This window comes from Boleophthalmus pectinirostris, unplaced genomic scaffold, assembly GCF_026225935.1.
Source record: "Boleophthalmus pectinirostris isolate CB_2022bp ecotype Guang Dong unplaced genomic scaffold, ASM2622593v1 HiC_scaffold_19, whole genome shotgun sequence".
Lineage (NCBI taxonomy): Eukaryota > Metazoa > Chordata > Actinopteri > Gobiiformes > Gobiidae > Boleophthalmus > Boleophthalmus pectinirostris.
Window position 1 is genome coordinate 9,870,685 of NW_026571140.1, and position 27,536 is coordinate 9,898,220.

Sequence of the window (27,536 nt, forward strand, 5' to 3'; positions counted from 1 at the left end):
GCTTAGTTTCAGACAGATTTTAGTCTTAGATGAACTCTGTAAAGACAGGGGACTAAGAAAAAAACAAAACTTACAATAAAAAGATACTTACTTAAACAATGCAAGGGTATATATTTTGTAGTGGCAGTTATTTTAATCACAAAATATGTATCCTTTTTTCTCCCTTTTGACAATTCAAATATTGCTGGTTAAATCATATTTTATTAATAATGATGTGCCCTTGAGGGCCCGCCACCTTTATGTTTGACTTTATGGTACTAAATGTGTCTATTTCCATGGAGACAAACAAAAAGAAATACATTAAATGTAATACAGATGCGTTATTGCCATAATGAGGAACATTCTGGGCAAAGAAATAACATCTCCAGACAAGCCGGTGATGTCGCCCCACCAGAAAAGTTTCATAGTGCACCTTTAGGTCACTATGATGAAGCATTAATCAGAAACACTTAGTCCTGATTTACAGCCTTCATTTCTGCTTCATAGTTTGTGCTTCAGAATCCGATGCACTGAATTCAGACGTGTTTCTCTGGCAAACCCTTGGGAGAGTGAATAGCCCAGCACTTATGCCGACTATAATGCAAACACATGGCTGAGGAGTGCTAAGTACAGGCCCTTTATAGCAACACATTGTGTTTGCATGTCTCAGTTCTCCTCGCAGCATCTGCCGTGCAGCATATGAGCCTCAATGACTGCTCTCAGCACAGGCAACAGCTCCACTAGTCTTCGATGAGTTTTAATTATTCACAAGTATGCTTCATTGAACAGAACTGGGGCAGGCAGAGGCGCAGGGAGAAGGTAGATTACAACTCTGCATGCGCCCTCCCTTCGTCTCGCTCCCTTCCTTCGCTGCACCATCTGGCAACCTGCTGGTACAGGCACTAATAAGTCCCTGTTCCACGTTCATACACAAGTCAACCAAAGTGCTCCCTGATCAAAAGAGATGGCACCAGTGACAGAGGTGTGGCTCAGCAGATGAATACACAATGAATATGCAGCGGCTCCGTCATGTTTCAGTCATTTCAGCCATCAAAGGACGCATCCTCTATGGATGAAGCAGAAATATGCATGCTCCTCTCAAAGCCAAAATCTCACCTTCATAACAAAAGCATCTTCTACTTTACTTCCTCACTGCTGTCATAAAATGCAGTTATTAGATCCTATCTGGGCACTTTCACTATCTCTTTTCACAGAAATACAAGCGGATAATAACTCTAAGCTCCCGTAGTGGATGAAAATGAGTGGTTGTCTGTCAGCGTACATTGTTTGCCCTGCAATCAGTGGCAATTGTCTGATGCAAGCTCTGCTTCACCTGCTGGAAAAGCCCCTGAAATGACCAACGCATTGAATGGTACAATTTCTGATTTTGTACACAGCTGTAGCAAAAAAATCTGACACTAAAAACAAATGACCTGATCTCTACAGCACACAGACACTTTCCCAAACCTCCTACTGGTCAGCCACCATTAGCTTGTGAGTAACAGGTGGATTCGACCAATCAGAGTGAGTGTACATTTTGTGAAGCAGCTTGGCTTTAGTTATCGCAGTGTATAAAGATACTATGTACTTGAATAATAATAAAATTTGTCTCTAAGAAATGTGTATCTATAGCATTGTACTGTTTTAATTCTCTTCACGCTAGCTGTGTAAGCAATATAGTAAGTAATTACAGTAAGTGATATGTACTCAAGAATATTGGATCACTTTTATTAAACTATTTCTGTATGCAAACAACTCACACTTAGTGGAAGCAACACACAAACTCATCTCTTCCAGTTACAATTGCAACACAAAATCATAACTAGTTTCGAACTTTAATTCTCCCTGGAGTTGAGTCCTACTTTTCTTGACAAGTGAACAGTTGCTCAGTTTCTGCACTATTAAACATCTGAATTATGAATGTAAAAACCTGATTGGCAGCTACACTCCCTCGTGTTCCTTTCACTTGATCTTTGCTGATAGCTTTCCCTAGCCCCAGATCTGCCATAATGCAGACATCCACAGCCAGGAATCATAAGTGAAGCAAAAATCAATAGTGGAAACTGCCTCAATTTATTTTCCACACTGTGAAAAGAAACACAATTATATAATGGCTTTTAAAATAATAGGCATCTACTCCCAAAAGAAAAAAATCACTAGAAACTGCAGATATATAGAATGTGCTGAGACGAGACTTTCAAATGGTGGAACATCTGAAAACACGCCAGCAACATCAGATTTTGGAGACAGCTACAAGAGAGACTGCCACATAGTAAAAAATGTCTACAAGGGAAAGATAAACAGCCTGTCAGAAGCTACACGATATGATCCGCTAAGACAGAAGAACCTTGAGACAGATACCGACCAGTGACCAGACACATGCAGCATGCAGAGCAGTAGAGAAACCAGACATCATTCTCTTAGACGCCACTAGGGGTCACTGTGGCTCTATACCCTGCATTCCAAGGCTGTGATGCTGAGAAATATGAGTGGGAAAGATTTAAAAGGCCTATTAGAATGGCTGAATCATAGTGAAAAATAAGGCATATTTCAGCCCCCACTTCTCCATACTGGTCATGGTGCTAATACGGACCCCCTCCTATATGCAGCAGTGGTGACAGGCGCTGCTGCTAGCACGTCCGTGGCAGTTAGTAACACGTGAAGTCATTAGCAGTGAGCAGTGGTAAATGATTCATCTTTCATTCGGAGGCACAAACTGAAAATAGAACCAGGCGTACACAGGTTTATTAGGATGGAAGAAAATACGATGCTGCTAGTAAATAGGGGAAAGGGTAGAAAGCAGAAGCAGGGATCCATCTTAGCTCCACTGCAGGGAAAGGAGGAAAAGTGAAATGATTTTTAGTGCAAAGTCTTTTTTTTAGACTTTATATTCTTTTCATCATCCAGAAGGAAGCTGTATTAAGGTGAAAGCATAAAGCATTGCAAAATAAAAAAAAAAATAAAAAAATAAAAAAAAAACATTTTAAGTAGTAAAATGAAGCCAGATGTGCACTTCTCTCACAAGGGCATTCTATTAACCAAAACTGTGAGCTGTATTTCCTGTATTTTCAAAGACAATTATTTCAATTTGTAGGATCATTATGGGTAGCACTCCTTGTAATTCATGTTGGCCTTAGACAACAAATCCAAAAATAATTTAATATGCCATTCAAGCAAATAATACAATTCTATCACTGGGTAAAAAACCAATAACCTTAAACCGTGCCTTGTAATTATATCAGTGACACTGACAGAACATGACACAATCAAACAGAGCCATGTCTTTTAGTTGGGCTTAATCCTGAATAATGTCTGGAGAAGTGAACGCAATAATGGATTTCTGTTAATAACTATTTTGTCTACTCAGCATCCTACTCAAACTTGTAGGCTCCTCCATGCTTAGGTCTAATCGATGTAAAATGTTGATATTGATTGAGGGTCAGGAAGAGACTCACCGACTCCGAGCTGCTGCCAGAGTGCTGCAGAACCTGGCAGAGGAGAGGCAGCGGCCGACTTCACCCCTGCGGAGGCAGTGGTGGAGGAGATGGAGGGCAGGAGGCCCGGTTGCGCCTGTTGTGGCCCTTTGCCCCTGGCCCCTCCTGCCCTCTGCCCTCCAGGTCCTCCCGGGCTAGGTTCCGATGTGGCCCTGCCCGCTCCACCTCCGCTTACTCCTCCCCCTGCTCCCAGCCCCGCGTTGGTATTCCGGAGGGGCCAGCGGTTCTGGATGTGGGACACGGCCTCCTCTGCCACCATGGCGTCTGCGCGGGTGACTCGGAGCGTGGCGTGCACGGTAAATTCCTGAGTCTCGTCGGCCCACAGGTCAGACACGCGGCACTCGTAGATCCCTTCGTCCTCCTTCTTCACTTTGGACAGACTGAGGCGGTGCGAGATGGCATTACCCTGGACGCGCACCGTCTGGAAAATATCATCAGTTCAGTTTAACTCCATGTTCCTTAATGCTCATACTATTGGTTATCATATCATATCTTTTAAGCTTGTGCTGTTTGAGTGACATGGGCAAATTGTTGTTTTGTTGATTTTTTTTTTTTTACCCTGGTATAGAAATGGGGATGTCAGGATGGATCCATTTAAAAATGAATAGGTCATTTATAGAAGGATTTTAGAAGTCACAATATGAGTAAAGTTGAATCTATGCACAGACAGAAGGGCTGACAGGAGAAAAAAATTACTATATCAAAATAATAAAAACATTATTGCTGTTTTGTTTCAAAATATTTTTATTGGGTAGTTTATTATCAGTTCAGTTAGATTTTTGTGACTAAAATTAGGACAGCAAACAAAAACTGAAAATCTGTTAAGATATTTTAGCAATTACTGTGATAATAATAGTGCCTTGTTAAAAAAGTGCATATCAAATATAAGCTATACACATTTTAATAGATTTAAATACAACTCTAAAAATGCAATGTAAATCATAAAGTGGAAGATTATTTACTGCCTCTTCTGTGTATGCTTCTACAACAGACTAGAAAATATAGACTAACAATGAGAAGTTCAAGTTTATTCAAAGTCACACAGAACTAGTTTGACACCAGTCCTAAATATTGTTCTGGAAACCCTGGGGCTTATTTGCATTGTGTTAGTGTTAGGGATTTGGAACAATAGCTTATGGTGTGAAATTAGTACACTACACCGTAGTATAAAAGGCTGACTGGGCAAACAGTAGGATCTGTATTTGAGTCTTAAAAGAAAACAATTTTCACTTAAGAAGGCTTGGGTAACTTTAAAAACTCATTTTATCCTACAGTGTGTATAACATTTGTATGTGCATGTTTCACGCAAACTGCATGTTGTCCAGCTAACGAAGACTAACTCTCATTTTTAGAAGTAAGTCCTTTATGAAAATGACCTGCATGAGTATGGGCCTTGATTCTACCCAGTCAAAAATTTTATGAGAAGACATTAAACCTGAGTCCATTTGTTCAAGGCCCCTGGTAATCAAACTAAAACGGATGAGGGACAGTTTACTTTTCTTTTTTACAGTAAAACAGGCTGGCCAGGCTAATTCATTAGTGAGGATTTAATGTGGCCTTCTGAACCAAAATCTGGGTCATTTTTTGCAACATATGTCACTCAAACCTCAGTGGACAGAACAGTGAGGGAGGTAGTGTAAGCTTTAGATCAGTGTTTAATTGATATCGCCTGACCCTCTTTAACACAGTAACCAATTTAGTCTCTGTGGTGTTGCTGTTTGTTTCTCCAATTGCACACAGCCTACTGTTGGGAATAGTTTAGATCAACAAGTCTCTCATTTACAAAATGTTGCATTTCTCTTTGGAACAACTATAGCTGACTGGGTGCAGGCAAATACAAGCTAAGATCAAACACAGACACAAACATCTGAAATCAAACAAATAAGAGTGCTCTTGAATAATAAATGCTGCAATGGAAAAACAAGGAATGAAAGACATTGAGATGAGCAGAGTCCGGCATGCTGTGTGAACCCAACAAGGTCAAGATCATGTTTTATGACTGAAGCCAGAGGTTCTGGCATCAAAAAGCATGGGCTGCTGACACTGTATTAGCTGCCCAGCAGGCCAGCACATTAGTTCACGCGGCCTCCATTTCCCCTAATAAGGGCGCCCTTTATCGGCTTAAACGTAACATATTATCAGAGCAAAACCTGTCAAAACATGTTTAACAATGGCACTGCAGTAAAGGTCCGCGTGAGGCAAGAGAAATATGCCTACAGAACAGGAGTTAAACTTCACTGTCAGGGCCAAATTGCACTGCTATTTCACAGCAATGAGGAAAACAAATAGTCTAGGCAAATTCCGGGATACCTAGAGAGCAAGCAGTACAGAATGCTCTGCGATGATGAAAGCCCGCTCTATCTCCAGTATAGATAACATCCCACCTTCTGATAGTGTGCAAGCAGCAGACACATATTCTGTATGAATGATTTTGTTGTTTTAAACTCTAGGAATCTACTACACTTGGTGTAAAGCAAAAGATGTGAGCAAACAGGAAAGTGAGCACTTACACTTATTTTCGTGGCCTCCCTTGGAACAATCTGCAAAAAGAAAACAGTTTGAAATGACACAGATGCAACAAGATATCAGCTGTTATATAACCCTAGCAATGAGACGACGTGCTTTTTTTCTCCCTCAATCAGTCAGAGGCAGACGGCAGCAAAGAGAGATGGTACCACGCATTCTCTCAAAGGCACCATTGATAACCCTCCACCCCCCCTTACCCCCCTATACCGCCCCTCTCTCCTCTCCCCCGCTGCATGTTTTAATGTGCTTAAACCCGCTGAGGAAACGCCGCAGATGTGATTGTCCCCGACTCCGGCGATGACTGGGAAAAAGGACTCGGGGCTGATTTGTCATGCTGAAGGGAAAACTAATTCCCAGCGCGTCCTGCCACAGTATCCTATCATGGCGGTGTTAGGCAGAGGGAGCTGAGAGGAATGTAATGGTGTTGATAACCAACCAACAAGTGCCCTCTCTGCAGTGGCGCTGACACGTACCCCCGCCCACCCCCTGCCCCGCTACGCTCAGCCCTCCTCACCCAACACGCACTCTCGGCTGCGTATGCCTGATTGTAATGACAAACAAAACAGCACACAAGGTCAGATACATATCGGTGGGGTGCGATGACGAGCGGATAAACGCCGGTGTTTCTGAATCAATTGTTGGCAAATGTCTGGAATTCATGTATGTGATTAGAACTAATAATCTCAATGCAACAGGTCTGAGCCCCTTTGGAATAAGTGCATATTATTATTGAGTAGGGCAAACATGTTTCTTTAGTTCAAGGATATATTTAATATCTCATTTACCTTTTATATTTTAATCATGCTGTTGCAACACTGTAATTCTTCACTGATATACAACATGATAGTTTCTAACTGTTCACAATCCTTATAAGAATACCAGTCTCCTTAAAAACAGTTGCACCAATACCAATTAAAGGCACAGAGGTGGCACAGTATGTAAAGTATTTAACAACTAACAACAGGGTAACCAGTTTGAAACTTGCCTAAGACTATACTGTTGTTGTGTCTTAGGGCTGTTGTGTTTTTGGGCAAGGCACTATGCACTGACTATTCCAGCCACAGAAAGTACCTGATTGTTGAAGGGCACTGCTGAACTCTGTATGCCCATGTTAAATAACTGAATTGGAATTTTATGACTAACCAAAAACCTTCCATTTTCAGTGAATACAAATAATTCCATGAGTTTTCTTATGAAGGTCTCGTCTCTACTAACTTTGAGAGGGGGGTATTTAATATTATGGGTTTTGGTGTTTGTTTTACTTGCCGTGTTTTTTAAAGACCTCCCACTGGCTGACTTGATCAAATCGCTTCATGACTCACCAAAAATAATTCATTGTTTGTACCGAAAAGGGCCTGGGGTCATTGTGGCTTTTTATGTAACATGTTGGTTGTATTGTGTATTTAGAATTTTCTAAAATAAATAATTCAACAACTAAATATGTGAAATATTTAAGCCTAAAATGTTTTTAAATGAACATTCATACGAGATATTAAACTTTACGTTATAATATTATGTGTGAGTGTGTGTTAGTAGGAGGTGGGGGGGTCATAAAAGGGAGAGGTATCACATCTCTGTGATTCTAAACAATATTTTGGCTCACCAACTGGCCCATTTTGATGAATCTCTCTCAAAAGCATCATTATTTACAGCGTTATAAAATGTATACATGTTTGTGGCATTATGATGGAGCATGTAGCGTGGTCATCATATTGGTTTCATCTTTTTGCATGTATATTTTGCATAATGTGATGTCTTCTATGCATAAGTTATAAGCTATGCCCTGGTAATATTGGATTTCAATGTACCTGTCATAGAGCAAAACACAAAGAAAAAACACACTCACATTTGTATGTATTGTCTTACATTGTTTTGCACAAGTAGTGTAACAATATTGTGTAATGCCATGTTGAATTTTGTGCAGTAGAGTGATTTATTTGCTGCAGATTTTCAAAAGAAACATTTTTTAACATTTACTTGGTACTTTTTAAAGCTCACTCTGTCAAAACACATTTATTTTCATCGTGTTTCATGTGACTAATCGCAAAAATCCGTTCAAATCTTTCAAATAGAAATCGTGTTCATCTATTTTTCAGGGAATGTAGATCAGTGACATATAGAATTATCTAAAGGTCAGTTATGTTTGATGCAAGAATCCTAGAGCACTCATTTCTACACAGAGGGGGCTTGTTTCGATCAAAAATCGATAAATTTGCACTTTTTCCCCTGCCTTGACGTTGAATGAGCCTTGCGGTTACCTTGGCTCTGCTGGCCGGTGAACTGATCTGCAGCTCTTCAGGCAGTTCCTCCGGCTGCTCCTCCTTCAGGTACCACCACTGGATCTCCAGAGCCATCGGTGCCGCGCTGACAGCCTTGAAGGCGCAGGGCATCTCCACGTCCTCACCCTCCCCCACGCTCACATCTTTAGGGACCTCGGTAAATGCGGCTTCAGTGCATATGTATGAGAGATAGAGAGAGGGAGAGGAAAAAAGAAGAGGAAGAGAGCGAGAGAGATGAGGGGAGAGAGAGACAGCAGCAGCAGGGATGAGCCAATGTGAAACTGTTGCTTTGGATCAGTCTGCAGTTGTCAGAAAATACTCGTCTTTTTTTTTTTTCGATTTTGGAGCTTCCCACCCCATTTTGAGTGATTTAGGGGGATTTTGGTGAAGTAATGATTTTATTACAACACGTGTGACCTATCATTAGATTCGAGCTTAATTTCGAAAGCAATTTGCCACAGTTTTATGACCTTCAACCACGATAAAACCAACGCCATGCATTTAAGAATAGCTCACGTTTACCCATCAAAATAACTGGGTAATCTTTGTTAATTACTTACCATGTGCACAGATGATAAAAGGTGAGTGGAGGATGAAGTAGAGGAGGCTGTAGAGTCCGGTTTTACCCATGTCACAGTATGGCTCGTCACACGCAGCTCGGACATTAGACGGTCATTTGACCTAAATGTGGAGCAAATAACTCCAAATACGGCAAAAGAGGAGAAGCACAATCCACAAGTAAAGCCATCAGCCAGGCAACATGTACAATCCGTACGTGAGCGCTAGCATGTTTCAGACCACGGAAAAAAGAAGAAAGACAAGTCCAAGAAGTGGTTTTTAATCCAAGTCAAAGTCGTCTCCCTTTATTTCCCCGCTGTTTTCGAGGCAAACTTCGCCGTTAGCCCGTTTCCCGGTCGAAGCAGGGGAGCAGTGCTGGGCTCCGCTCCAAAAACCCATCACATAAGCGTTTCCTCTGGTGGGCAAAAAGCAGCGAGAGAGCAAGCCCCACACGCAGCACCGACAGCAGCAGCAGCCAGCCGAGCCAAGCCAAGCCAGCAGCACACCGACCGCCAAACAACTTCTAGCCGCGTCTCGACAACTGCCTGGCCGCCGCTCGCTGGGGAGAAAAACCTACCGGAGCTTTTCTTTTTCTTTTTTTTTTTTTTTTTTTTTAACTCTCTCTCTTCACTGTGGCTGCTGCGTTTATTCCGTCTTCTTCCACTCGTCTGGCTGCTGTCACCGACACGGAGCCTTCCCGCCGTTTGATGTGCGTCGCGAGCGAGGAGGCGCGAGGAGGCGCGAGCGAGCGGCAGAGGTCCCTCGCGAGCCCCCCCTCCCTCCTCTTCCCGCCGCTCGCGCTCTCTCTCTCTCCCCGCGCGCGCTCCTCCATCTCTCCTGTGTACGTATGTAGTCTATGTGTGTGCGTGCGTGCGTGTGCGTCAGTGCTAATGCTGCAAAGTGAGGGCTAAAAGATGGATTTTATGACACAGCGCAGACATGGAAGGAAGGAATAGATTTTAATTAAGCGTGATAATAAAAAATAGTTTTAGGTTTAGGGTGACCAGACGTCCCTGTTTACCCGGGACAGTCCCAGTTTTGAGCCCTGTGTCCCCTGTCCCATCAGATTTATACAAAAACAATGATTTGTCACAGTTTTATACAAGACATGTCCTAGGTGTCTATTTTGGACCAGTTTGATCTAAACCAGGACTAAAATCAGGACTATCAGGTCTGTTTCAGGTCTAAACCAGGTCTATAACAAGTCTATTTCAGGTCTAATCTATGTCTAAACAATTGTTAACAGGACTATATCAGGTCTATTTCAGGTCTAAACCAGGAGTATATCAAGCCTATTTTAGGTTTAAGTCTAAACCAGGACTATGTCAGGTCTAAACCAGGGCTAAACCAGGTCTAATCCAAGACTATATCAGACCCATTTTAGGTATAATCCAGGTCTAAACCAGTACTATATCAGGTCTGTTTCAGGCCTAAACCAGGTCTAAACTAGGACTATATCAGGTCTATTTCAGGTCTAGGTCTAAACCAGGACTATATCAGGTCTAAATTAGGGCTATATCAGGTCTAAACCAGGGCTAAACTAGGGCTAAACCAGGTCTACACCAAGACTATATCAAATCTATTTCAAGTCTAATCCAAGTCTAAATCAGGATTATATCAGGTCTGTTTCAGGTCTAAACCAGGACTATATCAGATCTATATCAGGTCTAATCCAGGGCTAAACAGGATTATATCAGGTCTATTTCAGGTTCAAACCAGGTCTAAACCAAGACTATATCAGATCTATTTGAGGTCTAAACCAAGACTATTTCAGGTCTATATCAGGTCAATTTCAGGTCTAAACAAGGGCTAAACCAGGTCTAAACCAGGGCTATATCAGGTCTAAACCAAGGGTAAAACAGTACTATATCAATTCTAATCCAGGTCTAAACCAGAGGATCATAAATTCCATTTGTTGAGCCAAAATATACACGACCGTGCTTCTGTATTTTGTCTTTCAGGTTACACACTAACCCACACGTGAGTCGAGAATGGGCCATGCTACACGATTTTTTCACAATTTTATTTATACCTACCATCCCAACCCGGGTGTGTCCCAGTTTTTAATTTTGAAAATCTGGTCACTCTAGAAAGGTTTTAGTTATGGTTAATACAGTGGGGATGCTAGTGGGCCTAGGCTTGAGCTTTTTCTAGTTGTAGCCTCAGGGTCCACTGCAGTTATCGTCTATTCTCTTTGATTTTACTTAATTACATTTTTAGTTATCTTTTAAGCTAGTCCTTGTTTGGATCTGGTGTAGTTTCATCTGGTTTATTCCAATTTTAGACCCAGCTATATCAATCTTTCTTTAGAAGTTTAGTCTCGTTAATGATTAGACAGGATTTAGTCTTGTTAATTTGGTAGGCTTGCTCTGAAAGCTAATTTTGATATGGGTGTACTTGTTGTGAAATGTGTAAGAATCACTGGTGACTGTTATAGCTTAGTCTATAAAATAGGGCTGGGTTTTGCCAAGAACCTCGTAGTAAGCCTTAATGCAGTATGCAGCTAAGCTTGTTTAAGTGTAATAGACCTAAATTATCACAATTATCCCTGTATCAACATATAAGGTAAGATAGTCTGTACTTTATTGATCCCATGAGAGGGACATTCATTCTCTGCATTTGACCCATCCTTCAACCCGTGCCACTGGGGCAACCTGTCAGGAGCAGTGAGATACTGCCGTACAGCGCCCAGGGACCCATTTCCATGATCTTGAGCTATAGAGTCGGTCAGGACCACCTTAGCTGGACAACTTTTCACCCCATCTTGAGTGACTTTACATATGGTGCATGCTTTGGGTTGATGGGGGAAACTGAAGTGTCTGGAGGAAACGCACGACACACACAAGGACGGCAAACTCTGCACAGAAAGGCCCACAGAAAGCCACTCAGCCAATGTGCCACCCTTGATATTGCCAAGAAGTCTGTCACGATCTATAGCTGTATAAATATTTTGAGCACAAACCTATAGGCTGAAGGAAATGAAAACATAGCACAAACCTTTAGGCAAAAGGAAACAAAAACATAACACAACACTATAGGCTGAAGGAAACGAAAACATAGCACAACACTATAGGCTGAAGGAAACGAAAACATAACACAACACTATAGGCTGAAGGAAACGAAAACATAGCACAACACTATAGGCTGAAGGAAACGAAAACATAACACAACACTATAGGCTGAAGGAAAGGAAAACATAACACAACACTATAGGCTGAAGGAAAGGAAAACATAACACAACACTATAGGCTGAAGGAAATGAAAACATAGCACAACACTATAGGCTGAAGGAAAGGAAAACATAACACAACACTATAGGCTGAAGGAAATGAAAACATAGCACAACACTATAGGCTGAAGGAAAGGAAAACATAACACAACACTATAGGCTGAAGGAAAGGAAAACATAACACAACACTATAGGCTGAAGGAAATGAAAACATAGCACAGGCAAGTGTCTTTTCTTTGTGAATGGGCTGCTACTGCTCATCTTTGTGTACATGTCTGGACAGTGATAGCTAACATCATCTTGGAGCAAACCAGAATTAAATTACTCTATGAATAAATATTAAACTAATGGGCTACGCGAGCACACAAATCATAAAGCATGTGAACACTTAATCTACTGTCATCTCTAAATTAGATGTGAGCAGAGAAAAACAATTAGACTGCATTTGCAAATAAGACGTCACTCTTTTGCCACTATGGTCAGACAAAAGCATTAGGTTGGACGAGAAGTTTAATAAAACTGAAATATAGCATCATTTTCCATATTGCTGTAGTTTCTGTTAAATGATTATAGAAGCCATTAATTACGACTATATGGACTCTAGATGATTATCCTAATAAAAACGATCTCATGTCCTCTCTCCCACCGTGTCAGCAGTGCAGCCTGTACTTCAAATGGAAGGCATCACCACAGCGCAGAGTGCCTCAGACATTCCCCGAGGCTTAATTCTGATTAAAGCCCGGCGGAACCAAGCGGTGCGGGATGAAAAGCGTTTAGCGTCGAGTGGAGAGGTGTCCTGCTTTATGGTCTGTGTGATGTGGCTGCTCGTGTGTGCGTGTCAAACTCCTTCTCCGGGCACCGCTGTCAGGAACCGAGCACGCGAACAAAACAGTCAAGGACGGCCTGGAAACCAAGCCCCCTGTCCGTGTGGGTATATAAAAGCACCTATATGTCGTGTTATTGTAAATGGGAAGTAATATGACGAGGCTATAGGGATATGTTGAATGTCTGTGTGGAAAAAAAATGTGCTTGGTAGTTATAGTATTGATACCCTGCAGTGAGATCATGCTGGGGGTGTTCTGCATGTATGTCTATGGCAAAATGTTCGTTAGCTACCAAGGTGACACAATGCACACATTAGCAAACACAACCTATTATTATTATTTTTTAAGATTGTGATAAAATAAAGCCTAAATTAAAGACTAACAAAGCATCAGACAGAGCAGTGCCTACACACAACCCCCGGTAATGTTTATGATATCAGCTGCCAAGTATCAATTAAACTTTTAGAACTCCATAACCAAAATGCAGGTCAAATCTTATCATAGTTTTTCAGTGATAAAACATGTATAATTGAATATATGTAAGATATGACACTTGTTTAATGCAATACTTTGGAATATTCCAGGCAAATTGAAAACTCTTCTCCAGAAAGTGACAATGAAAAGCTACATAGTGTACTTTACCTGTACTTGAGGTTCAATTTGTTCATAACCATTCATTTTGTTAATGAGAGAGAGAGATGTAGGTGTGTTGTGAGTGATTGGTGGGAGTGGGAGTAAAGCGACTTTAAAAAAAAAAGTTGAGGAATTACAGTATTACCTCATCGAAACAATACCTTGTTGTGTGAGTTGTGTTTTGTTTCATTCACACGTTTGAGTAATCCTAGCTTAGACTGTCTGCATCCTCGAAACTCAAAATGGTCAGTTTCACCTTGTGATGCCATTCAATGCTATTTTTAGCCTCAACTGAACAGTTTTACTCTTCAGTACTCAAGGATAACCTTGTTCTTGTTTTTATTTTTGAGTATTTTTACCAATACTTTTGTGCAGTTAAGATTGTCAATAGAAAGTCCCTGATATCTGCTGATCACTCGTTTTAATGAGGTTAAAATAAGATAAAAAAATAAAGCATTTTATTACCACTTAATGACATCATAAGTTGGAGGCAGAGTGTTTTCAGTCTGAGAAAGCTGATATATCCAAGATTTATATGACAGTCTGGAATTTTGGACATAGGACCTCATAGGACCAGTGTTGGAGACGTGGGGAGACACTTTTTTAAAATATTCCATCCAGTCCTTGTATTTGCAGAGGTCACTGGTGCTAGGCTAGTGCATGTCAATGGCCATAGTTAGCCTGCCACTAAAAACAGTCTTACCCACTCCACAAAACACCCAAAGTAAATCTATTATTACACCAGACTGTCAATGTGAATGTCTGTGTTAATAGAATAACGTTTGAAATAAAACTGACCTTGCATCGCATGAATTGTTGAGTGAATGAATGTTGAGGGACTATTTTCATATATATCAGTCTGCCACTGCCAAGCTTTCAATCAGGAAGTACAACTCGCTTCTACTACTCAGACATAAACCCTTCAAATGCAAGGTTGGTTTTACTTCTAAAATTATTCTATCAGCACACACATTCAAATTGACATTCTGGAGTAATAATAGATTTGCTTCGGGTAAGACTGTTTTTAGTGACAGGCTAACTATGGCTATTGACATGCACTAGCCTAGCCCCAGCGACCTCTGCAAATACAAGTACTAGATGGAATATTTTAAATTGTCTCCACACGTCTCTAACACTCTGGCTCACTATGAAATGAGGTCCTATGTCCAAAATTCCGGACTGTCCCTTTAAACGTGTGAAAAAAACAAAACACAACATTATAACATACTGCACATAAAAAATAGTGCAATATAGGCCCTTTAGGTTGATACGTGTGCTATAATATTATACCCAGTGCCTTAGTATAGGGACTTCAGAAGATATTTGCTTAATTGACGCTATAAACGCATGTACAGTTGCAAAATTAATAGCTAATTTTGCAGCATGCGCACAGATAAGACGGGCTTACTGATGAGCAGATGAAAGGGAGCAAATGTCTAGTGATCCCTTAAGCATACATGAGTGTGCACAATACAGCTTTGGAAGATAAGTCAACATCGGAATAAACCCCAAAGAGCATTAAAGAAAGCCACTGACCAGACTCTAATGCTGATGCCTTTTAACTATTTGCTTTTTTTTTTTTTTTTTTCACTGTTCGGCAGCCATGCAGGGAAATGGGACTTCAGCACCACGGACAGCTCCAGTGTACTTAGCCCTCTGCAGACTGAGGGCTCACAGTATTCTGCATACTATATTCAGATATCTCGAGGCATTTTATATATTTTTTTTTCCTTCACCAGAGCGGTAAGATGTGGGTCAGGTAAGTATAGCACGCTTTTAGAGGCATTTTAGGGAAAGGAAGTGGTCCAAATAACTGCACCACTTAAGCAACCCCTCGGCTTGTCACAAAAGTCAAACATGCCGGCGAAACACAGCTGCCTGCCAAAAATGAAATATCAAGGAACAGCAACTGCTTCTTTACTATAAAAACACAAGCATAAAGGGGGAAAGTTAAAATACTTACAATATCGTATCTTTAAAACTTATGTAATAATGTCAGAACCTCGCCTTGATTTTGAAGAGGCAGAAAATAATCTTTAAAAATATTGTAATCAGTTTTTATTAGTACGTACGATACAGCACCATTGTCACTTGCCAATATAAAATGCATTCTAGAACATTAACATTTACTAGATCAGCTATAATGATTAAAATGTATTACTTGTCCATATTCATTTTCTTTAAAGAGGTATTTTACTTTCATGGGGTATTATCTCCTTACACCAGGGGTCATCAAACTAAGGCTTGCGGTCCGACTCTGGCCCTCCACGCCCTATGACCTATGACTAAATAAAATAAAAAAACGTTTGGTGGCCCCTGGCTTACACATAACTTATTTAGAACAGCATTTGCCTTTTATTGTTTTGATTAAAAATTATATATTTGTCAAAAATACTGTATCAACATGTTTTAACAAGTTTTCCTTTGTGAAGCTTGAGTCTCCCTCCCTTTGCTTCCCGCACTAAGTCACTCCCCGTACAGAGCACTAACACAATCAGCGTGCGTCCCGCTAATGAAACTACTGCACATTGCATCAAGTTTGTCAAGCCGCTGTGTACAGTTTTCTGCTGTCTTGTTGTGGGAGCATGGATGACATAGGCTTGTGGGCTTTGGATCGCTGAAACACTCAAACGTGCATGGTTGACATCTAAACTCTTTCCAGGCATGTTTTTGACAGCAAAGTTATAACATGGTAGAAAGCTCCAAGATTCCAAGATAATTTTGCACAATACATTCTCTTTAAAGGGACAGTCCCAAATTTTAGACATAAGGCCTCATTTCCTAGTGAGCCAGAGTGTTGGAGAAGTAAAACCAACCTTGCATTTGAAGGATTTATGTCTGAGCAGCAGCAGCAAGTTATACTTCCTGATAGAAAAGCTTGGCAGCGGTAGACTGATATCACCTAACACCTATCTTTCCAGCAAAGTAAAATTCCGCTTCTGCTGAGAAAATAGTCCCTCAACATGCAGCGATTCATGCGATGCAAGGTTAGTTTTATTTCAAACATTATTTTATTGAAACAAACATTTACATCGACAGTCTAGCATTAATGAGGCCCTATGTCCAAAATTCCGGACTGTCCCTTTAAAGATACAGTATGTAACTTTCTGGAGGTGGCACATCACCTAGAAAGTTTGGAACATTTTCCATGGAGACTTTTATGCCTACTGTGGAAGATTTTAGCCAGAGGAACAACATTTCCTTGGAGACAAGCAGGCGGAGTCTTCCCTCTAGGCCAAATTTAGAGTCCAGTTTGTGGAGATACAAGCTCACTCACACAAGGACACAAGTTTTTCAGTGTTTTTTCAGACTGATAAACACACACACACACACGCGCGCACACACACACACACGCACACATGCACACACACACGCACACACACACATGCACGCACACACACACATGCACACACACGCGCACACACACACACACACACACACACACACAGAAAGTATTAACAAATTAACATTTTCATGAACAGAACACTGTCTCAAATCAGATTTCACTTTCTTTATAAAACATGACATTAAAGGCCAATACACAGGTCAGATCTGTGGAGAGGCCACCTTGCTCACAGTAAGAATTAATGTTTTCAAGGTATTTTTGAAAAAACACACGCAATTAAATAAACTCTATTAGATTAGTTTAATGCCATACCGTGGAACATTCCAGGCATAGCGATAGCATCCCCATGGAGAGAGACAGGCAGGTAGTAGACTATTCACCAGAAAAGTTAGAACTGAACCTTTACTAATAGTTATAAAAAACAGGGACAAATATAAAGGTAAAGAATTGTTGCTTTTTCTGGCGGAATGAAGGAAAAGTTGGTCTGTACAGTAGACCAATGTACGTGTTATTTTAGAATCACGCAGCATATAGAACAAAACAGTTTCATCTATCATGACTATGCGCATACAAAGACGTACATGTGCTTGGACATGTTATGTGTGATTCTATCTGCTGCTCTCTCTTGGTGAATAATAGAAAGGTGGCCTTGTGCTGCATGGTCCATTTAATTAAACATCATTGCATTGGATATTGAATGTGTGAGGCAGACTTGTATATTCAGTCACCGTAAAAACAGACACAAAAGGAGGTGCAGTGAGGAAAATATTCTATCTGATCGTTTTGGTTTTTTTGTACTATTTCATATTTTGACAGCTTTTATTTTTCAATTTAAAGAGGAGGTACTATGTCAAATTGACACTTTGAAACTACTGACCGTGTTACAAAGTTCCCTCATCAAAAACATGACTTAAGTGATTTAATGTGAATCCAAAAATCGATGGATATTTGGGTAATCTAGCAATTAAAGCCCTGCAGGACCCACGGGACTTGACGCAAAACAGTGTGGCGTGGGACACATTTTGAAAACTCACTGCAGAAGCGGGTGGGAGCGAGACTGCAGAACGCACAATGGGCAGGTGTGATGATAAACTGCAGGCCTGCAAACTAAATATGAGTGTAAAGTAAAATATACAAATGATGAATATAAGCATGTCATGCATAATTTGTGCTGGATATTTTATTTGGCATTAATAAAAACATTTTAAGCAGTAGACCGTCCCCTGTCCCGTATGCCGCGTGGAGAGTCCCCCCTTTCATATGCCTCACAGACCGTTCCCCCGTCTCGTACAATGCGTGATGTCCCGTATGCTGCGCAGACTAAAATAGGATTTAGCCATTCAGCTAGTCCCATAAACAGCCCAATTCCTTTTGCTTCTCCGTGTTTGATAGAGATTACGAAAGCAAAGGTTCCCATCCTACGGGACTTGTGGGCGGACGCGGGATAAAATATCACATATGCAGGCGGGAGCAGGACTAAAAATTACAATTCTTTGCAGGAGCGGGTGGGAGCAGGACTATACAGTGTGAAGCGGGCAGGGGCGGAACTGAAAATTTTGTCCCGCGCAGACCTCTACTAGCAATCTCTCTCAGGCACTATTCGAATTTTTCTTTCTGTTCAATGTTCAGTCTACAAGCCACCTCTGCTCCCATATGACAATTTTCCATAAATATACAAAAGCAAGACACAAAACAATAGTCTACAGCTTCACAAACCTGATGCGATGTGCAGTCATTGGCAGAATGTGACCTGGTTGTGTTGTGACTGGAAAGGCATCAAAAATGAAACTGAAACTGGCAAATGAAGCTTTTTCTAAACAATAAAAGTGTAATACTTTCAACACCTTGTTAAATTTGAAGATTCCTTGTGCAACTTTTCTGGTGGAGGGTTGCTCAAATGCTTGAAATGTTATTGCTTTGTCTAGAATGCTTTGCAGTTAGGTATTAAACCTTTCTATCTTCATGGAGACCAAACCAGAGCAGATCTGTGGAGAGGGTTAGGGTTATGGTGTGGTAGGTGTGTTTAGATAGAGTTAACTGCCAAGAGTAGTCAACAAGGACTGAACTGGAGGTGCCCCTGGTATGGCTGTGATCATTATTTTGTATCTAGTGATTAATTTTTTTTATTTTTTCATAAATTTAATATAAAAATGGAACAGAATGAAAACAAGACAAAAACAGTGAGGAACAACATTCAAGACAGTGTAAATGCTCAAAGAAAATGGAATAACATAACTTTTTTGTCCCTATTGCTAAACAAAAAAAGCAGTATTACTCAGAGTATGCTAATATGAGGTAGATCATCCATTTGGGGCAGGAACAGTTATGCAAAATGAGCCCAAGTGACAGTTCACACCTAAAGCAATTCAATGGACTTCACTAACTAGGGTGTGTTAGTTTAATTGTAACTCCTTCTTTCATGCAGATATAAAGCAGTTATTTGAAAGAAGTGAACAAGTGATGAAGCTACTTTGATGAGCAGCCAAACCTATTGACCTTTACACAAAATTAACTCTTATGAACTTTACCTGATCAAAAACAGACCTGAAGTTGTGTTTTGTTTCATCTCCAAATCTCAAGGTGCTCTGTTCCAACTTGTGATATCATGTAGTGGTCGTTTTGAAGTTGACAGCTACACAGCAAAAAGTGGAGTGTTAAAATTGACTCTCATAGAATCAATTTTAACATTTTCTCAGATTTTATACGATTCCAATCTGTTCTAGAGTTAATTTAACATTTTTGGAAATGTTAATTAAGTAACACTGGACTAAAGTTCCTGTTTAACCCCGAAATCCAGAGTTATATTAACATTTTGAGGGTAAACAGATAACACTATGTAGAGTTATCCTGATTTAACTAAACAACACACAGAGGTGTTTTATTTTATTTTTTACTTTATTTTAGTTCATTTAAGATGACATTATGTACAAAACTGGTTCAAACTGGTCTTCTCTCACAAGAGTTTGAAGTGGTGAATGGGAGAAGCCAAATTAACACAAAGAGAAGTTGAATTAACACTAGAGGAAGTTGAATAACCTCAACCACATCAACTCTGGCAAATAACCCCAACTCAAACCCCCAAATAACTTTCAAATGGTTAAAATAACACTTTTGGTGTTAAAAACAACTCTGAAATATTTTACCCTAAAATTTTAACCCTCCAGTTTTTGCTGTGTACGTTTTACCTTTTGTTGAGTAGAGATTGACAATTCCAGGGATCCACATAACTCTACCGAAGTCCTATGAATTTTAAAAACACACAAGGTAGAACAGAGTGTTTTATTTTTGAGAGAAGAATTCTAATTGAGAAAAAAACTAAATATGCAGGTTTGTGTGTTAAATGTGTGAATGAAACGAAACAACTCCAGCTATGTTTGTGATGAGCAAACAATATTATAACATAGATCAGAAAATAGCATAATATGGGCCCTTTAAAAAAAAAACAACTTTCGTCCAGTTGACAGAATTCCATTTTCTTTTACCATTTGAGGTAACAAAATATATTTAAACAGTTGTCAACAAGTACAAACAAAAACTATCCGGTGGCTCAGTCACTGCTTCGCCCTTCACCCTCCCAACCTCCTCTAGCAACATTTTCGGTGTAGGAGGTTGGGCTCCTTCTTCATGCTCAAAATAAGCCGGGCATGCCTCCAGTCCAGTACTTATTACTCTGAACACAAGTTTGCTCAGATGAGGTTTCCCAGGAGACACAGCGTGCAAGTTTCCATATAACTAAGCCTCCCATAGCCCATTATACATTCTACATACAATATTTCACACATTTAACAAGCAGTATTTATTTCAATGACCTTGCTGTAGATAATTTTTACTTTTTAAAAACAAGAAAAACTGAACTTGTTGATTTTAAACCGTTTGCAGTGATCCAAGGTTATTTCTTATCTTATGCATTCTGGACGTCCAAATTATTCATAGTGATAAGTTTGTAAGAGATTTTCAAAACTCTCACAGACCAGTGCGGAGTTTTACTGCAATGGTAACACTAACAACAACTGGCAAGCTAACATGCATTTCCTGATTGGACATTAAAAGGCTTTCCAATTAGACGCGGACAGCTCACAGTAGTTTGACCTTAAGAGCTGCGTATATATTTTGGATATCTTTTTTTAAGTATATGGCTGCGTTTTAGAGCTTTTATCGTGTTATAGTTGTTTACGCTCATCATTTATTCTCCTGAAGTTATATTCGGAGTGATTCGTGCATGTTTGAGCATTCTAAGCAATTTAATTACTTATTTTCAAGACACCATATTGCACATCAACCTGTTTCCACCATCACCGGCACACACTCATTGCTCCATACTTACTTCGCTCTCCAGTTTTATTTTCTTAATCAGTGATATGCACAGGATTCGGCGGCGTTGTGTTAGCCTGATTCATCAGCCGGTGTCACTTTGTGGAAACCGTCTGACCTCGCAGCATTAGGATTCTTTCACTCGATGGTAGGGCGGGTATTGTGCTGCTATTTGGTCATAGTATGCAATGCACCAAATCCCATAGGAAGAAGGACAATAACGTCTTTCCCCTTGATAAAATTCACCAAACATTCTCTTTGTTTCGGCTTTAAATCCTCGATCTCGAGAATGTACAGCTTCGTCTACATCCATCTCGACCGCTTTGTTTACTGTTGTGCTGCACCACAAAAGGGACCCAGACAGGCGCTTGAGTTTGACGTCATGGCTTCACAGCTCTTCCCTGACTGGCTGGTGCGCAGTCTACAACTTCTGTGGTTCTACAACTTCTGTGGTTCTACAACTTCTGTGGTTCTACAACTTCTGTGGTTCTACAACTTCTGTGGTTCTCGCAGTCCGTCTGGTATATTCTGATTCCTGACCTAGTTGCTGGAGAGAAATGAAATTGAGCAGAGGCACTAGGTGACGCCAGCCTGGCTAGTGTTGTGTAGCCATCTTGGTACAAATGAAAAAAAAAAAAAAAAATTATAATAATAGTAATAATAATAATAATCACTGCTCGCTAGCGTGATCTGCAGCTATCCAATGGAGGTGCCATCTCTTTGTTGTGATGACCTTTACGGCGACGCCAGCTACCAGTGGTCAAAGCATTTTTCTAACGTGGAATTATTACATGTTTTTATATTACATGTGACTAAAAATACTGAAATTATAACATAATGATCCAGAGATGCCATAGGTTATAGCTATATAGCAGACACAAGCACAAGTATGACTAATATATGTACTTGCAACACATAGTCTGTGGATGGTATTTACATTGACTGCAAGGAAAATTCTATAATGGATTCCGTTGTCCATGTCTATGCTTTCTCCTTGGGATTACAGCTTCCTCTTACCATTCTGGACATGCCTGTGGACTATAGGTGAGCTGGTCAGTGTAAATTGCCCATAGCGGCCCAGTGCGTAGAGTGAATAATTGTCTGTCAGTGCCACTAACAGGTCATTGTCCAAATCGCATCCCGCCGTAGGCGACGGTGGTTAGAATACTATCCGACTTCTCTCGATGACCCCTAATGGAAGACAGGGGAAGAACAAGGCAGGTTCAGATTAATTAAACGTATAAAACATTCATGGGACTCCATTAAAAGGATGCGTTCCTCCTTGGGTAATGGATAGCCAATTCATCTCCTACTGAACAGTCAGCACATTCCTAGTTTGGACAGAAGCAACACAATAGGGACTGATTCTAAATATGGTCTTGAAAAAAAAAGCAAACCCTAAACATATATACACACAGGCACACACGCACACACACACCACACACACACCACACACACACTACATACACGCACTGTTCCACAACTATGAATGGCTTAAAGGTCCCTCATGCTTAAGTTGATTCATTTTATTTATTTATCCTCATTACAAAAAAAAAAAAAAAAAAAGATTTTTCTCAGCTTTAAGCTATGTTAGAATGCTGTTTCCTCCTCAAAAACACACCCAGAGTTGTGTTTTGTTTTTTTCACACATGCTTGAGTAACCCTTTATTTTTAATCTTCATCTTCAATGCTCAAAATACTCTGTTCCACCTTGTAATGTCATGAAGTGGTAGTTCTCAAATGAATAGTCACATTCACATTTTGTTCAGGACCAAATCAAGGGCTGCAATTTATTCATTCTAGTGAAGGTGTATGGAGTTTAAAAACATAGTAAAGCATTTCTTGGATGCTGAGTGCCACATGACATCACAAGGTGTTCACTCAGCCTAAATATGCAGGATTAAATGTGTCATTGAAACATGTTTTATGCCATATTGTGGAATATTCTAGCCAAAGGAACAACATTTACACTGGAGAGTCAGATTTGTGGAATGGTAAGCTTGCTCAGAGTTTTGCTATGTTTTTCAGTGCAATAAACATATCCTTATCTTGGATGTCCACCTCTTCCTTAAGAAATCAAAACACCCTTCTCCACATGCTGATGTCATGGGATGGTCATTTCTCCACAGGACTTTTTGTGTGTGTGTGTTTTTAAAGTCTGTATATCACTCAACCTGTTCAATTCATTGCCATGCTCAGATGCTCTCCACTGCTCTTCTAATCATGTATTTTAGCCGTATTTAAATGGATTTGTGTATTCAACAACATTGGTGCATACAAACACCAATGCTGTATTAAAGAAGTCATATACATACTTAACAATACATGGCATTTAAGATTTTTGGGTGAACATCTGCACTCACTGATCTAATGCGGCAAAACATCCAAGCAAATCCATTTTCTAACATGGATGTTGAGAATGTGGCATGGCTTGAAATGTTTCACATAATGGCTTTAAACCTATCTCCATGGAGACAAGCCGGTGACACTGTGAGGCACCAACAGGTAACTGAAGAAATGATAGATACTATAATAGATATAATAGATAATAATCATAGATAATGGATAGGTTAAACAACACATTAGGCATTCTTTAATTCTTCTCTTATAAGCATGCTTTTGGTCATTTTTTGGATAAGTATTTCACATTTTTTTTAAATGTCTGTAAAATAATGTCTGCATAACGGAATTTGCTTTCTTCTGTACTTCACCTTTGTTTCCAATGAGTCATTGAGGCGCTGTAGCTCCCTCTGTAGTCAGCAACAGGAAATTAACATTTAGAAAGTAGTAGAGCTGTTGATGAATGAATCAGATTAATCATTAGATTAATCATACTTTTGAAATATGATTAATCATGTTTAATCACATTGTGTACTGATTTTAATGTTATAATTTAAACTTTCTAATTTGCAAAAAAAGATACCTCTGAAAAAAGGACTAAATGGTACAATCCCTAAGAGTTCCTGAGGAGTCCCTTCTCTCAATCCGGAGCCATCGACTGGACTCCTCTGCAGCACCCTAGAGAGACTTGACTGGTCGTTGCAAAACTTGTCCTCATATGCCCAGGTCCTTCGGGAGTTTTACTGATAAACGGCTCACAAACCCTCTGTAGCCAACTTCTGCTGGGTAGACCCAAACCTTTCACCCATGTTGTTCCACATCAGCTGCCAGTTCAGAGTATTTTAAGCTCTTCCATTCGTGGGCCTCCTCCACTGAATCCTCCCATGGCACTGTCAGATCAATTCAGAAGGCTGTGCACAGGAGGACCAGAACATGAGATCAGGTCTTAGATTTGTTGTTGCAATCTCAGCAGGGAAGGACAAGCACTGGTTAAGACCAGTAGCTTCCAGGCCCATGCTTCACTGAACATGCCAAGATGTGGTCGGATACCTGAGGCATCTTTTGCGTTGCATCTGCATAGACAAACGCTATTGTGGCTGTGTGCTTGCCAGGCACCAGTGGTAAGGAGTTTGTAGCTGTTTATTTGGTTCCCAAGCTAGCTTTAGCACCTGGTTGTGTCACCATGTGCATCTACCTTGTGACAAGCTTGTCTTGCAACCAACCAAGACATGCTTTAGGCTGGCTAGAGAAGGACACAGTGCACATGTAGGGTCCTCTCCATACCACTGATGGAGGTTAGTTGGAGATGGAAAACCATCATATACTGATCAAATAAGGAAGCTGGATCAATAAGCGCCCATTCCCCACCACTCCTCCTATGAGAGCTACCTCCTCCAACTTCACCCACTGGCCCTGTTTCCCCTGTGAGACTGGCCTCCTCTCTCCTGCTGCACACGTAATGAGCCAGTCTGTGCACCAGAATGCTGAAGAATATCTTGCTTACATGGGTTTCTGGTCTTGTTTGATGTTCAGCACAGTTGTAAATAATCTCTCCCATTTTCTCCTTTTTCTTCACAGCTGATTCCTTGAGTTGCTCAAGAAGACCACAAAGGTCCTGATTTACCATTTCACTTATTTTTCTCATGGGATTTTTTGACAATCCATTGCATGTTAATGTTCATGACCACGCAAAAGGTTTATTGGTGATAAAGGCCCTTCATTGCTGCTTGCGGGGGTAACTGTCTCTTATGGGGACAGATACAAGCTGTAAGAGGTGGCATGGCATCTTCCAGTTTTCTGTAACAGTAGTTGATGAAATATTTGGCCCATTTTACTTGTTTTAGCGCTCACATGTGACCTGTTTCCTCACGGAAAGCCTGTTTTACTCAACATCTGTACGAGCAGCGCTGTACCATGTGTCTCACTCTGCGCTCATAAACAGCCACCAACCAATCTATGCTTGTCCATGTGAGGATGGATGGACTGTAAATAGGTGTGTTTAAGATGCCGACATCCTCGCCTGGATCGTCTGTGAGAGTAGGCGGCTGCAGCCAAGGGGAGGAGGAAAAAGGCTGAAATCATCTTGGACACTCCACAAACCTGGGAACAGTCAGGCAGGCTGATCACGATGACAGGACAGATCTCATTTGAAGTGCTGCACTGAATAAAACTACATAAAACTTTTTGAATGCATTTTCCTGTTTCCCCACTCCCTATGGCCTGACACCACATCACCTGACCAAAGAACACAGAGCTCACTATAAAGTCCACATGCTTTGGCCTGATCTGTGGTGAAAATGACTTTTAGCTCATGAAGATCATAGATCACTCATGTGTCTGTGTTGTACAACACCCGGGCTTTTTACTTGTCTGATTTTAAGCATCTGTGTTGATATAAGAGTAGATTGATGTGAGATGAAGAAAGAGGATGAGGGGTGCTCCTGCAAGGGTGTCACATTTTATCAAAACATATCGAGCCCAGTCAGCTGTCAGTCAGCCATGAGTGCACATGTGTGACAGCGCTGCATTTCCCATCATGTGTTTGTAGTCCATGAAGGTGGGTGAAAGCAGCTGCAGTTGTCTTTTTTCCTGATCTCACAATATTGGCGGTGCCTATGTAGTGATGGCGTGGGGCGGTTCACATGTTGCCACCTTCACTGCCTTCCTCATCTTAAACACATCTAATGTATCTGTCGATTCCGCACAGCTCCTGAGCACAGTGTGTCAGGTAAAGACTCCAGACCAACATACTTGTGTGATTGATCAAACAGACTGTGTGATTAATCTCCATTAATTCATGGACAATGTATCAATTTGTTTTGATTAATCACATACTTTAACACATTAATGTTTACAGCCCTACAAAGTAAACAGTTGAAGATCTTGTCCCCTGTGAATACTGGGCTAGTACAACTACTGCGCAGAATGAGTCCGGTGATGTTTTATGGGTTTGGAAACTACGGAAGAGAACTCTGGAGTTTTATCTATGACCCAACAAAATCGAACCGAGCATCTGTGAGTGCTCAGAGAAGATGACTTTGGAGTAATGAGTTAATGAAGCAAGTGTGAATGAAACAAAATAATCCAGGTATGTTTTTGATGAGAAGACAACGGTAAAAGGTCACAAAAGTTTTTAATGCTATGTAGAAGAAAATGAAGTGTTCTGACAAATACTGCAACTACTTAATTCTATCATGAATTCCTTAAAGCCATGGACAAATATGCAATCTCGTAATATGTAAAGTCACATTATTTCCAGAATGACAAACATGTATATACACCCAAACACTTGTTGAGGCGAAGCCATTGTCAATAATACTATTTGCACCTATGCTTTTCATATAGAGATGTAAAAAGAATATGAGTGTGATGTTTTCCCTCATTGCTTTTGTATGCCTCGGTGCTGAATCTCAACAAGCTGTTTGCAATTGATTTATTCCTGGGCCTCATCACTTCCTCGGCTCCGTCAGCAAGAGTTGATCCAAGGGAAAAAGACACGCCAGGAATCTGTATCTATACTTGAAAGGTTTTAAAGGTGCTTTACATGACAAACAGAGCTAGTTCATTTTAAACTGTTAAATTGTTCCCCACTTATCTTACGCTAATTAACACTTTATAATTAGATGCAAAGAGTACACTGTGAACATACTTTGACCAGTTTCACTTTGAGAGCAGAGACATGTTTTTATGGGTTCTCAATGTGTTCCTATGGCGCACAAACTGGCTTAGACGGTTTGTGTTTTTTGCAAATCTTTCTGATTGTGTAAATGTGATCAAAAATTGCATTTTAATGGCAATAAATTACTCATAATAAAAGCCTAACAACCGTTTGGCAGTCATGACAGTGGGATCTTCATTGGAGGCTGCTACAAAAGAATGAAATCCTTGAAAAGAGACAAACCACTCACCTGTTTATATATGTAAAATCACCTCCAGGGTCTAAAGCACTATTGGTGGTGAAGATGGCAAGGCTGAAGAGGCTGGTGTTTCTGAGTGGAGATGTGGATCTTGATGAGG

The 27,536-nt window shown here is 40.5% G+C and overlaps 1 protein-coding gene across 1 annotated transcript in view; it reads right to left on the reverse strand.

Moving 5' to 3' along the window:
• The window catches only part of vstm2b (V-set and transmembrane domain containing 2B), a 49,791-nt gene extending 40,871 nt beyond the window's left edge, over positions 1 to 8,920 (reverse strand). The window contains exons 1-4 of the mRNA XM_020927471.2: positions 8,839 to 8,920; positions 8,258 to 8,445; positions 5,984 to 6,013; positions 3,435 to 3,894 (exon numbers count right to left, since the gene is read on the reverse strand). Coding sequence (XP_020783130.1) covers positions 3,435 to 3,894; positions 5,984 to 6,013; positions 8,258 to 8,445; positions 8,839 to 8,908 — 748 coding nt within the window. The 5' untranslated portion in view covers positions 8,909 to 8,920. The remainder of the gene's footprint in view (positions 1 to 3,434; positions 3,895 to 5,983; positions 6,014 to 8,257; positions 8,446 to 8,838) is intronic.
• Between the last annotated feature and the right edge of the window lie 18,616 nt (positions 8,921 to 27,536).